Source organism: Takifugu flavidus, chromosome 6, assembly GCF_003711565.1.
Source record: "Takifugu flavidus isolate HTHZ2018 chromosome 6, ASM371156v2, whole genome shotgun sequence".
In the NCBI taxonomy this organism is placed as follows: domain Eukaryota; kingdom Metazoa; phylum Chordata; class Actinopteri; order Tetraodontiformes; family Tetraodontidae; genus Takifugu; species Takifugu flavidus.
In genome coordinates, this window is record NC_079525.1 from 8,651,743 (window position 1) to 8,668,037 (window position 16,295).

Sequence of the window (16,295 nt, forward strand, 5' to 3'; positions counted from 1 at the left end):
GACTCTCTGGCTGGTGTTGCTTCTGGGCCTGATCTGCATGTAGCTAATGCGTCAGTTGCTGACATGGATGCTGCATCAATGTGTCCCTCTTTGGCTGGGTCCGGCACTTCTTCCAGTAGCTCTGATCGCACATCAGCGTGGGTCCAGCAACTACCCCCGCCTGTGTTGGAATGTGATGCAGGAGGTGGATTTCCTGATGTCAGTGTCCCCCAGCATTCCCCCACTGAGCCCACTGTCCTCTCCCCTGCTGTCCCTGTAGAGTCACTTAGGGATAACCAACGTATTACACGATTTGGCAGGGTCATTAGGCCAGTTCCTCGCCTTATTGAATCTATGCCTCAGGTTACCTCACTTTTTGACCTGTTCCATCTCCTGTCATGATTATGTAGTTTTCTGTTGTGAATTGTGTACTTTCATTGCATTTGGGCGACTGCCGTCTATGGCTGTATTGTTTGTTTGTTTTGCAACTGTACCTTGTATTATTGGTATGATGTGCACTGCCATGCCTTAAACCCCAGCCGCCTGTGGTTGGGCAGTCATATTTTCCCCTTGAGATGTAAAAGGCATCTCTATTGTGTCTATGGAGTTTTCTGACTCTTTGAAGAGGTAGCTGTCTAGCTGATTGTGTGATTATGGCTGATCTTGTATTATGGTGCTGGGTGCTGGGGTGTTTTTTTTTTTTACTACTCTTTTGGTTTTGTGATTTTGTGTAATTCTGAGGGGGTGAGTGTAACAGGGCCTTTGTGTCATGATATGTTATGGGGCGTTTAATTACACAAAATATGGTCCATACAGAATTTCCGGTGTCCTGCATTTCTTCTTCTGTGGTGTCCCCTATAAAAGTGATGGTGATCCTTCCGCCTCTCCCCTTTTGCAATATACTCTTGTGGGAGAGGTGGGTGTCTCATTTTCCATCACATCAATTTGGATTAGTTACGTTTGGTTCTCTGTTCATACATTTATGTATTCAAATTGATTGTTTAATGTGTTTGTTTATTCATGTTATAAATACAATAGAACATACCAGCACTTGAATATGAAGTTTAAACAGTTTTGACCGTTAGCTTACTTGCCATGACGAGTTTCGCTAATGTATGTCTTCCCGCCTTGTGTGTGTCTAGGAACGGAAGCAGGCTGTTAACTGTTTATTCGTATTTTTATTTGTTGCTGTCAGGTATGTAACTAGTTGTATTGCCCCTTTTGCAATATACTCTTGTGGGAGAGGAACGGAAGTGGGCTGTTAACTGTTTATTCGTATTTTTATTTGTTGCTGTCAGAATAAAAAGATAATCCTGGACACGAGAGTCTCATTAAAACACAACGCGGAGTTCCACCAGTTACACATGCAGGGATATAAAACAACTTTACAAGGTGCGGCAAAAACATAAGAAATTTACGCTATTCCACCAAGGGCACGCACGAACAGGACAGCCAACGAGATTGAGATTTAATTTTGGAATTTCACTTGGATTGTTATTCCAGAAACGTTACGCAGACGTCGACGACTTTTAAGAGCTAATTGTTCGAGCAAGGAAAACACACACCTCCATCGCTTGTATTATGCATTTTGGGCATTGCTTTGCCGTAGAAAATATACTTACAATAATGTTGCGAAATTAAACTTAATCTTAATTTATTCAATTGAGTGTCAAATTTCAAATGGCCAGGAACTGTTAACGTTTAAGTGTAAATTATACTAGATTTTAATTTTTAAGTCTTTGTTTTAATAATTACTTATATTAAACCAGTGTCTAACATGATTGTTCTGTTATCTGTACAACTAGTAAGCAGGGTGTTATTAAATGGCAGCAACATTCATTATATTATTTCCAACAAAATGTATTGCAAGACATATCTTGTATATTTTTGCACAACCACAGTTATCCAATCCAAAAAGAAAACATTGTATTGTATTGAGTGTATTTAAAATAACAGAAGTTTTTGATGTCTATACATAGATTTCTAAAAGAAATGGTACCGGTAATTGTAATGAATCATGTATCCACAGATGGCGGGCTCAAAGATAACTTCATCCTTGTCGTCGTATCTCACAACAGTAAGTGATAAGAAGAGTAAAGGACGGTCCGGTTGGCCTCAACATGTCTAGGCTCTAGAACTCAATCAATAGTGTGGCCCTGAAAGCCTGTTTAATTGGACAATAATGATACACTGCTGCTAACTTCAGCTTGCTTCAGTGCTTTGCTGAAAATATCCTTTACTATTTACTTTTTTTCTTTCACTAAATGACTGTTTATATTTGTTTTGCTTTGTTTGCTTGTGTGCTTATTGATCCTAACTTCTCATTTATAACAGTGGCATTTAAAGGCCCACCCCCATATACCTGTGTATATGGATCTTTTGTCACACACATATATTGAAAGCATGCCTGCGCACTGTTTGTAACTATCCCCTTTTTCCCCTCCATGTTGGGAGTATATTATTATGTTTTGACCTTGCACAAAACTATTATATATAATTCAGTGTACAAAATATTTTTATAAGATATTTTTCTTATAGTGTTTATGTTATATACATTATTGTGAATTTTTGACTTTAACAGAAGTGCTAATATTGTTCAATCTTAATGTGCTCAAAGTAATGTTAACATACTGCATTTAAAATCAGAGGAAAGTTTGGGATAGGATAATACCCATAAAAAACTGCTAGTAGTAGTATTCAAACATATGTGTGTTTCAAAATATTATTCCGAGAAACATAGACAGAATGGCTTTTTTGATCCTCCAAATCTCACTTGTTTTGTCATCTTTTTGTTTTAATGCTCTTTTGTCTGATTTCTATTCTTAAAGCAATTGTTTGAAGCCATGCGATTTACCAACTTGAAGGGTAACAAAAAATATTTATTTTTATGTATCCTGCCTGCCTGCCTGCCTGCCTGCCTGCCTGCCTGCCTGCCTGCCTGCCTGCCTGCCTGCCTGCCTGCCTGCCTGCATGCACAAATAGTTTAATTACTAACTTTGATGAAGAATTAAAACATTAACTTATGTTTGCATGACTTCAACATTCCAAAATTTCAATTTTTCTTTCCAGTCTCCTGGTGGTACAGCCAATGTTAATTTTCTTAAATGAAAGATAAAGAAATTGGAAATAAATAAATAAATAAATATTTAAAACAAGTCAACTGGGATACTCACCTTTGCCCATATTTCTTTGTTTCTGTTGCAGTCTCGATAAACATGACAGATGCCTATAGCTGAAATCAAATTTTCTGCAATAATAACAAAACATCTGGAAACCTTTACTTCTAGCGTCTAGCAGACCCCGCCCTCCTCTCCCCACTCACTCTCTTCCTGCTTTTTCTTCTTTCACCTCCACTAAGTGGTGCTGGTGTACTTTCCCTCTGGCAGGGGTTCCTATTATTTCTGAGGGGAATGAGGTAGGAGGAAGGCATAAACATCAAAAACTCTGACACAGTGATAAAAACGCCAATGCCAGAAAAATGTGTACCTCTGACATCCTTAATATGTGGAAGTATTGACAAACTGGCCACTGGGATAAAATTCAGTGACAGTTTATGCAACTACAAACCAGACTTTTTTATTTTTCACTTCCCTTCTCCTCCTCCGTGAACCATCACCTTATGAAGAAGTTTGCGTACCCTAATGAGCCTGGGAGCTATGCTGTCCAGGGCAGTTTGCCCCTGGTAGGGTCTCACTAGGCAGATTGGTCCTAGGTGAAGGGTCAGACAAAGAATGGTTCATAAGACCATCATGGAACAGCAAAGAGAGAAGCCGCTTACCCGGCCTGGAGGGTTACCGGGGCCCCACCCTGGAGCCAGGCCTGGGGCTGGGCCTCAATTGTGAGTGCCTGGTGGCTGTGCCTACGTCCATGGGGCTCGGCCAGGCCCAGCCCGAACCGGCTATGTGGACACTCCTGTCCCCAGTGGACCCACCACCCACAGGAGGAGCATGAAGGGTCCGGTGCAGTGTGGATTGGGCGGTGGACCAAGGCAGGGGCCTTGGCGGTCCGATCCTCGGTTATGGAAATTGGCTTTCGGAACATGGAACGTCACCTCTCTGGCGGGGAAAGAGCTGGAGCTTGTGGGGGAGGTTGAGCGCTACCGACTAGATATGGTCGGCCTCACCTCCACGCATAGCGTTGGCTCGGGAACCCAAGTCCTTGAGGGGGGTTGGACACTCTTCTATACTGGAGTTGCTCAGGGTGAGAGACGGAGAGCTGGGGGCGGGTTTTTTGCTTGCCCCTAGACTCTCTAGTTTGACGTTGGAGTTCTTGCGGTCGAGTGAAAGGGTCGCTTCCCTGTGCCTTCGGGTCGGGGAACGTGTTCTGACTGTTGTTTGTGCTTATGCACCGAACAATAGTTTGGAGTACTCGCCCTTTTTGGAGGACCTAGGACGGATGCTGGACAGTGTCCCGACTGGAGACTCCATCGTTCTGCTGGGAGACTTCAACACTCACGCGGGTAATGTCAGCGTGACCTGGAAAGGCGTGATTGGGAGGAACAGTCTGCCCAATCAAAACCAGAGTGGGGTGCAGTTATTGGACTTCTGTGCTAGTCGCAGTTTGGTCATAACACCATGTTCGAGCATAAGGTTGTTCATCGGTACTCCTGGCACCATGACAGCCTGGGCCGTAGGTCAATGATTGACTTTATAGTCGTGTCATCTGATCTGCCATATGTTTTGGACACTCGGGTGAAGAGAGAAGCAGAGCTGTCAACTGATCACTACCTGGTGGTGAGTTGGATCAGGTCGGGGGGAAGCCACCGCAAAGACATGGCAGGCCCAAACGCTTAGTGAGGGTCTGTTGGGACCGCTTGGTGGAGGAACCCGTCAGGCTGGTCTTTACCTCCCACCTCCGACAGAGCTTTAATCGCCTTCTGGTGGCGTTCCGCCATTATCGAGGCGGCTGTTATGAGTTGCGGCTGGTGCTGGTCATGGCGGTAATCCCCATATTCGATGGTGGACACCAGAGGTGAGGGGAGCCGTCAGGCTAAAGAAAGAGGCCTACAGGTCATGGCTGGTCTATGGGTCTCATGGCTGGTCTGTGGGAAGCAGCTGACCAGTACAGGTTGGCTAAGCGGGCTGCAGCCGAGACGGTCACGGAGGCAAAAACTCGGGTGTGAGAGGAGTTCAGTGAGGCTATGGAGGAAGACTTTCGGTCGGCACTGAGAAGATTCTGGCAAACTGTCTGGCGTCTTAGGGGCGGCAGGCGGCAACTTGCTCACACCGTGCTAGGTGTGCGTGGGGAGCTGCTGACGTCTCCTGGGGCGATTATGCGGGGGTGGAAGAAATACTTTCGGGAGCTCCTCAATCCTACCAACATGTATCCAAAAGGAGGAACAGAGTCGGGAGACAAGGATGTGGACCATCCAATTTCTGGAGCTGAAGTTGCCGAGGTAGTGAAACAGCTGCCTGGCGGCAGAGTTCCAGGAGCAGCTGAGATCCGCCCAGGGTACCTTAAGGCTCTGGATGTTGTAGGGCTGTCCTGGCTGACACGCCTCTGCAACATTGCGTGGACATCGGGGGCAGTGCCCCTGGACTGGCAGACTGGGGTGGTGGTCTCTATTTTTAAGAGTGGGACCAGAGGGTGTGTTCACACTCCTCAGCCTTCCTGGGAAAGTCAGGGTGCTGGAAAAGAGGATCAGATCGATAGTCTAACCTCTGATCGAGGAGGAACAATGCGGGTTTCGCCCTGGTCTTGGAACCACAAATTAGCTCTTTACCCTTGCTGGGGTGCTTGAGGAGAGTTGGGAGTTTGCCCAACCAGTCCACATGTGCTTTGTGGACTTAGAAAAGGCCTATGACTGGGTCCCAGGAGCATCCTGTCGAGGGTGCTCTAAGAGTATGGGATGGACAGAATTTCTAGGCGCAGCCGGGTGTTGAGTTCGGTGGGCAGAAGATCTCGTTGCTGCTTTTTGCGGATGACGTGGTTCTTCTGGCACCATTGAGCAAGGACCTCCAACAAATGCTGGGATGGTTCGCGACCGAGTGTGAAGCGGCAGGGATGCGGATCAGCACCTCCAAGTCAGAGTCCATAGTCCTCGCTTGGAAAAAGGTACAGTGCCTTCTCCAGGTTGGGGAGGAGGTCCTGCCCCAGGTGGAGGAGTTCAAGTATCTCGGGATCTTGTTCACGAGGGTGAGGGTAGATCAACAGGCGGATCGGAGCGGCGTCAGCAGTGATGCGGGCGCTTAACCGATCCGTCGTGGTGAAGAAGGAGCTGAGCTGGAAGGCAAGGCTCTCGATTTACCGGTCGATCCATGTCCCAATCCTCACCTATGGCCATCAACGTTGGGTGATGACCGAAAGAACGAGATCACGGATACAAGCAGCTGAAATGAGTTTCCTCCTTAGAGATAGGGTGAGAAGCTCGGACATCTGGGAGGAGCTTGGAGTAGAACCGCTGCTTCTCCACATCAAGAGGAGTCAGCTGGGGTGGCTTGGGCATCTGGCTAGGATGCCTTCTGGATACCTCCCTTTAGAGGTGTTCCGGACATGTCCCGCTGGGAGGCGGCCTTGTGGCTGGCCAAGGACTAGGTGGAGAGATTACTGTATTGGCCCGAATATAAGACAGTGTTTTTTGCGTTGAAATAAGACTGAAAAAGTGGGGGTCGTCTTACATTCGCGGTCTAGACGTTATACTCATTCGCAACGCTAGATGGCGCCAGATATCTTTAAAGCGAATGCTGAACTTAACTCCCCAGGCCAAAGCAACCCCTGTCACGAAGAAGAAAAATAAAAAATAGCGGTAGCATGAAGAAGAAAAATAAAAAATAGCGGTAAGAAAGAAAAGAGAAGACAATTAGAGAAGAGATAACAGAAAATAGAGAAACATAGTGACAATCTGGAGAAAAGCAGGTCGAAGATATAATCATTTGTTTCAGATGTACTGTAATTATTTTCTGTATAAAAATTAAATTTGGTGTTCAAAAAGTCTTTTTTCAAACTTGAGTCTTGAAAAAGAGGGGCCTGAAGCTGCTGCCCCCGCGACCCGAATCCGGATTAGTGGGAGAAAACGAGACGAGACAAGAGTTCCCTTCTCATCCAATATAATAGAGTGCACATTTAGATAGCTCTACTAAAATGTTACATGCTATAACAGAAAAAATCTTTAATCTTTATGTCTGGAAAAATTACAAATGTGTAATTGGTAACCAGCAGTCAGGGTTTTGCCTCTCGTCTTTTGTTGGTCATGATGGTGTTGTTTGCTTTTAAATGCAAAAAAAAATAAATCTAGTTCTTAGTTCAGTAGAAATAGAAAAAAATATTTAATTTCTGAAATAATCTTGAAAGTTTTAACTATTATATACACATGGCTGAGCAAAATAGACTCTGTGTGTGTGTGTGTGTGTGTGTGTAAGTGTGTGTGTGTGTGTTTGTGTTGAATCAGGACTGTATGTGACATAATATTCCAAGCCTAATCATTTTGATTTCAACTTTTAGTGATCTTTATTGTGATTGTTACTTTTACACAAGTTAAGGCACACTGAACAGTTGTTGTGCAAGGTGCCAGACATTACTTACACACTTGAAAATGACAATAAAACTATGATACTTAATCTCTCCCACTTTAGGCAATGGTGTTGATACAGTATGATCTAATATTACTTGTCTGTACCTACTGAAAAATGAAGTTATTTCCTCACTTACTAGGAGGCCAGTGATGACAAGGTCCTGCAATTATTTTTTTCGTGTATTTCACCCTAAGGCAGCACACAAAAGTGCAAAGTGGAATTGTGTGGACTAGTGAGCATTGGAGTCACTACCCAGGATGAAACAGCCAAGATTGATGGATATTTTCTGCATTAATTTTACAGCTCCATGGTAGGGGGGTAAATGTTTGTTATAGGCATTCTACATCTAAGTGCATAGTAGTACATTAAAGTCAACTTTAAATGTTGGGGGAAAAAAAGAGAGAACCGAGCAGGTATTACATTTCAGCATATCTTATGTTTGCAATGTTGAAATGTTTTCTTTTAAACTTGTGAGATGTGAGACCTCAATCTGGACTAAACCAAGACTAGTCACCTCAGATTTAGCACAGAAAGGTAATTTTTGAAGATTTCTCAACAGTTTTTGTTTTTTACTATAGCGGAGGCTAAGATAATCCATCTTGTGTACATTTAGTTTTGGAAAATTATTGCTCTCCAATGTATTTACTGATGGCAGTTGGTCAACGATGGAACATCACTTAGTTCAGCAGAGATGTATAACTGTATGTCAGCTGTATGGAAGCTAAAATCATCAAAAAACATTACCCACCCACAGGACAGTGGATGAGTGGCAGTTGTGTCTGCAGGTAAACCTTATTGAGATGGCATCCTGATGTTGCACATTTGGGCTTTGTTTTCTCAATTGTCAGTGTCAGCTTTCTCATGCGTTACAATGTGCTTTGTGCTTGTTGAGTGGAAGACAGAATTTATTTTTGAGACATACCTTTATTGTAAGGTTTTACCAGCCCTTGTACTGTGTTTTAATTAGACATTAAAATTCTTTGATTTAATTTATTTATCCAGATGTAGCAATTGAGCAACAAATTTAATGATCAATGTCAAGGACCAGATGAGAACCCAAATGCGACACAGGAGTTTGGCTGAACACCGCTTTATTGTCAGACACAGACAACAGACAGGATTCACCGGGGAGCGAGCAGAATAAAATAGTAGGGGACAGGCAAGGTCGAGATCGGGCAGAAGGCAGACAGGGTTTACCCGGGAGCAGGCAAAACAGAATAGTCAGGAACAGGCAAGGTCGGAACCAGGCAGGCAGGCAAACAGGAATACGCTGGAAAGTCATCGGAACACGAATAACGATCTGGCAGGGAGCAGGTGTGCCTCGGTGTGCCTTAAGAAAGGGGCTCATTAAGTGTCCAGATGCACAACAGGTGTGCGGGGCGAAGTGACTCACGGGCATGATTGCCCACAGCTGTGACAGATCAACGCAGAATGGCCTAGTGCAGTCAGGGAACAAATCCACAGCTTTCTTGCAATAACACTAAATACTACACCACAGTGCCAAATACTCACACAGCTCGCAAATCTCTTTTGGAGCAGAGTGCAATGTAGACTGTAGACTGGGGGCGGTCTTGGCTCGTGATTGGCTCGTGATTGGCTCAGAGTCTACACTTGTGGGCAGGATGTAGACAGCCGGGCCCTCTGATTTGTCCGGAGTCTACACCTACGAGGCGAGGTGTAGACGGGGAAGTCTTCTGATTGGTCCCGAAGGCAGAAGGCGGGCCCCCGATCATCCGAGCCCAATAAGAGGGCCGTGCGCAAAGGCGTCTGGAATCGACCTGCGAAAATTTGGATTGAGGTAAGTCAGCCCATCTTTCCTACAGTGCATTTAATATTTGCGTGCTTTTTGCGTGCTCGAAGCATATCTTTGCAATAGTACCTAGGGGTGGGCAAGTGAAGCCTCATGAAGCACTGAGGCTTTCCTAACAATTGTGTCAAAAGATTCAAAGCTTTGAGACTTCAGTGACGGTGACATCTGGTGGACAGCTGAAGCCACAGCAACCTCCAAAGAGCAGGACTGAAGCACTGGCACTGTTTCAATCCAATGACACTAATAAAACTTAATTGTGTGCTCATCCAGGGGTTTTGTTCATTCATACCAAATAATGATTATATCGTCTTTACAATAAAATATGCAGATGCTCTCCCCCTTACTCTAAAACACATTCAAGATTAACCCAATGAATAAATGCAAATTATATTAAGGGTTCAGTGTTGGTTAAGGGTTCATTGAACACTTTTTGAATTTATTTAAAAACTACTAAAAGTCCCTAACAGGATTAGAGATCCTTCCTACTTTGCAAATGATCGTGGTGTTTGAATTCAGAAACATTATTTTTGTGTGTGTGAAGTGTTTTTAAGGAAAACCTTTAAAGATAATGGTTTGTCATATGTTTGATTTGGAATGATTATTCACAGAAGCAGAAAAGTTATTTGTCTTCAAAACTCTAGAACGTCGATTATTGGTGGTACTCGCCATGAAACTTGCCAAAATACTCTCACGCTCCAAATCTCTATCTCCTCACGACCAAACAATTTTGAAGCAAAATAATGCATCTTCTATAGCTGGTATGCCATCAAACCACTCAAATCTGACTCAGAATGCACTGAAACGCCACGAGCCAATGACACACACTGAGAGGCTGAGCCAATGAAAAGCTTTGAAACATTTTGAAGCAATGAAGCGCGAAGCGAAACATCGGCCACGTGACACTGGTGTTCCAAGCCGAGCCACAAAACGCAGCTATCATGCCCGAGAGCAGCAGTGTTTTGAATCACTCCGCTTCGGGAAGAGTGACACAAGCTCCGAAGCCTCGGTATCATTTGCCCATCACTAATAGTACCTGTAAATGTGCTCGAAAGCTAACTTTTGCCGTGAAAAACAACTTTCTGCTAACTGGATAATGTCGCTAATCGCATCTATAGAAATTGTGTTATTGAGGTGCCTCCATACTCGAATTGCTTGTTTGCCTTCTTTGTTTCCGAATTAAATGTTTACGTTCAATGTTGTGACCTACATGCCTATTGAGTATTACAAACAAAAGAATGTCCATGAGTGTGCAGGGACAGTAGTGGGGAGTGAGGGGACAATACAGCCAAGAAAGGTGTGGGCAGCAAGTACCTTGCTTGGTGACAGTAGTAATCTCTGGTTAGTTGTTTGCCTGCACATGACACTTTGCTTTGTTTTTTCCAGATAAACTTTCTGCAATAGACCCATTGATGCCATTGCTGTGTATTCTGCTGCATGGAACGGGCTCCATCTCCACAACCGATGCAGTCACCAGTTTGACAGCCTGTACTCTGCACGCTGGGGCAACGCTCTCTTCGGCCGCACCAACGGAGACCCCGCTGAATCGACTTTGGTGCAAAAGCTCAAGTTCAGTAAATGACGTTCGGCTGCCCACCTGCTGGACTCCAGGAAGAACAGGCTGATGTACTGCTTCGTCAAACCGCTGTGGCTGCACCCGCACTGCAGAGCAAAGGCTGGCGGGTTGCCGCACAAACATCTCTTGACCAGATTATACCAGCGTGTCCAACAGAGAGTCACTGTGGATGATGCCGAGCTCAGCAAGCTGGGGATTCCTCTACTGAAAATAAACAGTAAATCCATTGCACACTTTCAGGCGACAGGAGGCCTTGTCATTTTGATGCAGGTTTGAGCTTCAGCAAGTCTTAATCATATCTACAGGTGTAGCAATGTGATTGGCTTGTTAGCTATTTGTGTGAACAGGTGTACCTAATAAAGTGGTAATAGGTTCTCTTCATCCAGGTCATATCAATCCATATAGGTCTAATGAGTCAACTGGAGAGTTTAAAAGAACTGGAAGCCTTTCTGCATCTCATCTTAATCTGAAATGTTTAATTCTGACAGGTTTGTGGGGAGTTGAAAGCTAATGCAGTATGGAAGGCCTGAATGCCCCTCATAGGTGTTAAGAACATCTCTTGATAAAATCTATCAGCGCTATGTAAGGTTAGGTATAATTTGTCCAGTGAAGACTTCATGACTGGGTGCTTGACTTTGCACATCTGTGGCATGACTGAATAATCTGAATTTAAAAATATTTACAAATTAAAAATATTTGTTAAATGCCCATATTTCTATGCAAGATGTAGCCAGTAACATCTGTAATGCAAAACAGGAGTAATAGAAAGTCAAAGAGGCTGCAGTTTGTTTTGTTTTTTTTAATAGAAATACCTTTTAATTAGAATATTCAGATCACTTACACACACACCCACACATATTCACAAAGCAGTATTATACATTTAAATGAATTATGATTCAGAAATGCAAAGACTGGTGAGAGATGTATTGTGATGTCTCTTCTACCTGGAGAAAGGAGTGATCCTGAGAAAAACAAAGACCATATTTACTTACTGTGCTATGAGAGCAGATTCTTGGTACATATTTCTATGACCTAATATGTATAACAAGTACCTAAAACACAATGCTTCGAATGACCATGTGCTCATGTAGCTTACTGTAACTTGTCATGCAAATACTCCAGGCTTTGCTGATCAACATAGCGAGAGAGGAGAGACTGCAGGTTGGGAGGGATGAAGAGAGGAGAGGAAAGAGAGGAGGATGGAATGCTCAGCAGCTCCCTTGACACAGAGAACACCAATTCAGTCCTGGGTAGCACACACAAAAAAGGAAAAGAAAATGTTACTTTTTTTTAAAAAAAATTGCTGGAAAGGTGTCAAATGCAAGGAGAATGAAAAAAGTTTGGATAATATGAACTACAAAAATTTCAAGTAGGATTTTAGTCATTCCTTCTGTCTGGCCCCTTTACTCAGTACTACTTTGACATGCAGCATGATGTCTGGTTTAAAAATTACATATGACTGCAGCACCAAATAATATATTAAAAACGTAATCTGAACTATGAAGTATGATGCATCATAAATTGGGTTCTGCTTTGCTGCATCAGATCCTAGCCTACAATGACTGAGGAGAGACTGGAGTTCCAAGTTTATGTCAGATTAATAAGTAATGGTCTGGACGTCAATTCATGCTCTGTAGAAGTTGCATGATGCAGGACAGGACAATGGCCTAAAATCCAACCCTAACCCTAAGTCAACAACAGAATGGACTCAGAGAAAGAAAATCCACCTATTATATTAGAGGTGCTTTTCATTATAAAAAGGACAGAGTACAGTAGTTCAGCTATGGCAAACGTTCCCTCTGAACTATGTGGTTGTTGAATCAATTTTCTTGGAGAGATGGTGGAAATAACACTAATAAAAATGTTTTTACTGAGAAATCAGTGACATGGTCATTACTTATGTTGCCTGTTGGCAGGAGAAGAAAGTATTTACTAGACAGGGTGGAAATAGAACAGAACCTAAAAATTTAGGTGGAGTTAAGATAAAAGTAATATGGGTGATGTAGCTTACCATCTGTTGTCCTCCATAAGCTGACAGTTTGGGTCCAAGGTTTGCATCCTCTCTCCTTCACTCAGGATCAGGTACAACAGAGTCACACCAAACTGAACAGAAGAAAGGTTTGTGTTTTGAGTTGGTTTTAGTACCTATAATATAATCAGCACTTCAGCAGAAGCCTAATGACAGCTCAGAGATTTAACTCAGTTGATTAGCTCTGTCGAAAACATGCAAATAGTAGTATATTTTCTTTTGATTTTACTCATGGACAAAACCTATAAATATGATGTGGCATGTATTGGGTTTCATATTGGTGTGTAGGTTTTATTGTTTTCATACCTTGTTGTGCAGTATAGATTCCAACTGTCCATCACTGCTCTGGAGCTCCTGGAGGAGGCCTATGAGGGCAGAGCTTGAGAGTGATGGGATCACTGCAGCGACTGGCTCCACCAAGGAACAAAGCACCTTAAAAAACAGAGAACGGGAAATATTTGCTAAGTGCGTTTCATTATAAAAACACAGAACAGCTATGTAAATAACCTTTAGTCATTTCCACAACCTTATTTACGCCTTTAAAAATACCTTTTAATAAACTGTCTATCATAGTTTCAGTCTCCAGCAGACAAGGAATGAATTCTTTTAGAAAATATATAATGATCTTGTTCAGGAGGAACAACCTCCCCGTTCTGAAACCGAGAGGTGTTCTGTAACTGGACTTCTGTGCTCTTTACACCTTGTCTGTAACAAACTCCATATTTGAACATGAAGCTGGAAAATGCAACAGGCTCTAAAAGCTGCACAAGAGCAACATCTTCCTCAGCATAAACTGAATTGCCAAGATGATGTATGTCTTGCATGTGGCCTGTTCCTAACCTGTGCAATCTTTTATTAGCAAGGTGAACTTTGTAACATGGTCAGTGAGCGTATATGTTCTTACTTGCTTATTATTTCATCTACCTGCTTTTATATTCCTACTGTTTTGTGTTTGCCTCTTTATCCTGCTTTGTGACCAGACTGTTATTGTAAATGACTGCAACTGATCAGTCTAGTATTGTCTGTGTAATGCAACCAAACCAAGAAAGGGGTACTTCCTGTACTTTATCTTAAGTAGAAGGGCTGGTGGGTACCTGGTCCTGTTTGTCCTTCTTGGCCAGGACAGGAAGGTTGCGGGCAATTGCCATGATAACTGCACCAGCTTGTTGTGATGGCAAAAAGGGGAGGAGCCTGGAGATAAGTCGCTTGCCCTTTCTCACCGACATAATCATCAAACACTGCTCATCACTAACTCTGAGGGAAAGAAAATGTAAAAATAAATACATTTATTTAAAAGCCTAAATTATAGTTCAAATTCATGTCATGGCTTTTTTGTTTCAGAAGAAACACCCCCAAATAATCTGAATCCCTCAAAAAGTTATGGATTTGTATCTGAGCTGACTTTCTTTTTGTTCAAAAAAAAAAAAAAAATCTCTTCCTTCCCCCCTTGAGCTCCTTCAGACTTGGGTCCTCTACCAGAGGCCTGGGAGTCAAAGGGTTCTCCACAGGATCTTAGCTGTTCCTTGGCATGTGCTCTTCTGGATAGAGATCTCTGATGTGGTACCTGGTATCTGTTGGAGCAATCTACTCAGCAGGGTATCTGATTACTGGCAGAGCGTAGGTGTTTATGGCCTGGACCTGATTCTTACCATTCAGCTGACTTTTCAGGACCTGCCTTAACCTCTGTAGGTATTTGGCTGTGGCTGACCTCCTAGCTGCCTCCTCATGGTTACCATTTGGTTGCGGAATCGTCAAGTATCGTTCCCTTCAGGTAGGTCAACCCCATCAGTTGCGATCACCTTTCCTCTTCTAGATATCATCCATCCACATTTATCTAGTCCTAATCACATCCCGATGTCTTTGCTATAGATCCAAGTGAGGTGAATCAGGGAGTCAATGTCACGCTCATTCTTGGCATACAGCTTGATGTCATCCATGTAGAAGAAGTGGCTGATGGTTGTTCCACTTCGGAACTGGTACCTATAGCCACTCTTTTTGATGATCTGGCTGAGGGGGTTTAGGCTATGCAGAGCAGCAGGGGGCCAGGGCATCTCCTTGATATATGCCGCATCTGATGCTCACACATGCGATTGGCTTTTAGTTGGCCTCCAGAGTTGTGTTCCACAGCTTCATGGAGTTCTGGATGAACTCTCTTAGTGTCCTGTTGATGGTTTACAGCTTTAGGCACTCCAGTATTCAGGTGTGCTGCATTGAGTCATAGGCCTTCTTGTAATCAATCCAGGCACTGCACAGTTTGGTGTGCCGTGTCCTAGAGTCCTGGGCTACTTGCTCTGACAAATAGCTGGTGCTTGGCACCTCTGGTGTTGTTGCCTATACCTTTTTGTGCTTTGCTCATATATTGATCCATGTTCCTACAGATCTTAGTCACTATAACGCCTGATAGGACCTTCCATGTGGTGCTGAGGCAAGTTATGGGCTGGTTGATGGATCGTATTGTGCCCTTCTGGAGTCCATCATTATGAGGACTGTCTGTCCCTGGGTTAGCCACTCTGGGTGGTTCCCTGATGTTAGCAGTTCATTTGTTTGGATGTCTGCTAAGGTGATGACAACTGGGTTTTGTTCTGGACGTTGGCTGTGCTCTATCTGTAGGTCTTGCAGCCATTGGGCATTAGTGTTGTGCCTTTCCTCTTCCTCCCAGATCTGGACTAGGGCATCACTGAGCTCCTGGACAGTCTGAGGATCAACCTGGCAGCGCTGAATGGACCTAAACATAATGAGATGTTATGTCCCCACGCTTTGAAACATGCGGCTTATGCCGCATTTCTGTGAATTTTTCTTCTGCCCTCAGGGATGCTCTAGCAGGAAGTGCAAAAATGAGACAGGCAGCGAAAGTCAGTGCAAACTAGAAAGCGCCAGTTTTTCTTCTTAGCACATGCAACCCAAGACTCACAACAGCAAAATATGGTAATAGTTTTACATCCTCACGCCCCTCCTAATAGAAAACACACAAAGAAATTCCTGTGATGCAGCTTTTAAGTAGAAGGCCATCGATCTGGCTTGGCATTAATGAATCTATGGTGAGACGTTCGAGGCGGCAGCAGGAAGAATTGAGTCAATGCCAAAAGACAAGAAAGGCTTTCAGAGGACACAAAAGCAGGTGGCCTGAACTTGAAGATATTCTTGAGGACTGGGCGAACACACAGAGAGCAGGTGGTTGATGTGTATCCACTGTGCAGATCCGGTTGTGGTTTCGGTGCACGGGAGAATTAAGCGACTTTAATAATTGCGCAGTTGCGCTTTAACAGTGATCAGAAAGAAAAAGTGACAGTGGTTTAGTGTTCAGTGGATTCAGTATGCAGGAGGAAGAAAAATAAAGCAACTTGGTTATAAAGCACAGGGAGGAAGATGAATAAAGCCATCAATTACTTTTCT

At 43.5% G+C, this 16,295-nt stretch overlaps 1 protein-coding gene and 2 long non-coding RNA genes across 6 annotated transcripts in view; 2 read left to right on the forward strand and 1 right to left on the reverse strand.

Annotated features, from left to right (window-relative positions):
* Positions 1-727: 727 nt before the first annotated feature.
* Positions 728-1,297, forward strand: LOC130527575 (uncharacterized). Its single transcript, XR_008951076.1, has 2 exons — positions 728-895; positions 1,225-1,297. It is a non-coding gene; the product is annotated as an uncharacterized LOC130527575 (long non-coding RNA).
* Positions 1,298-9,819: 8,522 nt separating this feature from the next.
* LOC130527559 (uncharacterized) lies at positions 9,820-11,849 on the forward strand. Its single transcript, XR_008951061.1, has 2 exons — positions 9,820-10,306; positions 10,684-11,849. It is a non-coding gene; the product is annotated as an uncharacterized LOC130527559 (long non-coding RNA).
* The window catches only part of patl1 (PAT1 homolog 1, processing body mRNA decay factor), a 33,140-nt gene continuing 28,502 nt past the window's right edge, over positions 11,658-16,295 (reverse strand). For 2 of the 4 annotated variants that reach the window (XM_057035900.1, XM_057035902.1), the window contains 5 exons: positions 13,997-14,156; positions 13,209-13,334; positions 12,885-12,976; positions 11,970-12,119; positions 11,658-11,835 (listed from right to left, as the gene is read on the reverse strand). In XM_057035900.1, the coding sequence (XP_056891880.1) occupies positions 11,814-11,835; positions 11,970-12,119; positions 12,885-12,976; positions 13,209-13,334; positions 13,997-14,156 (550 nt within the window). In that variant the 3' untranslated portion in view covers positions 11,658-11,813. The other 2 variants (XM_057035901.1, XM_057035903.1) reach the window with 2 other exon arrangements.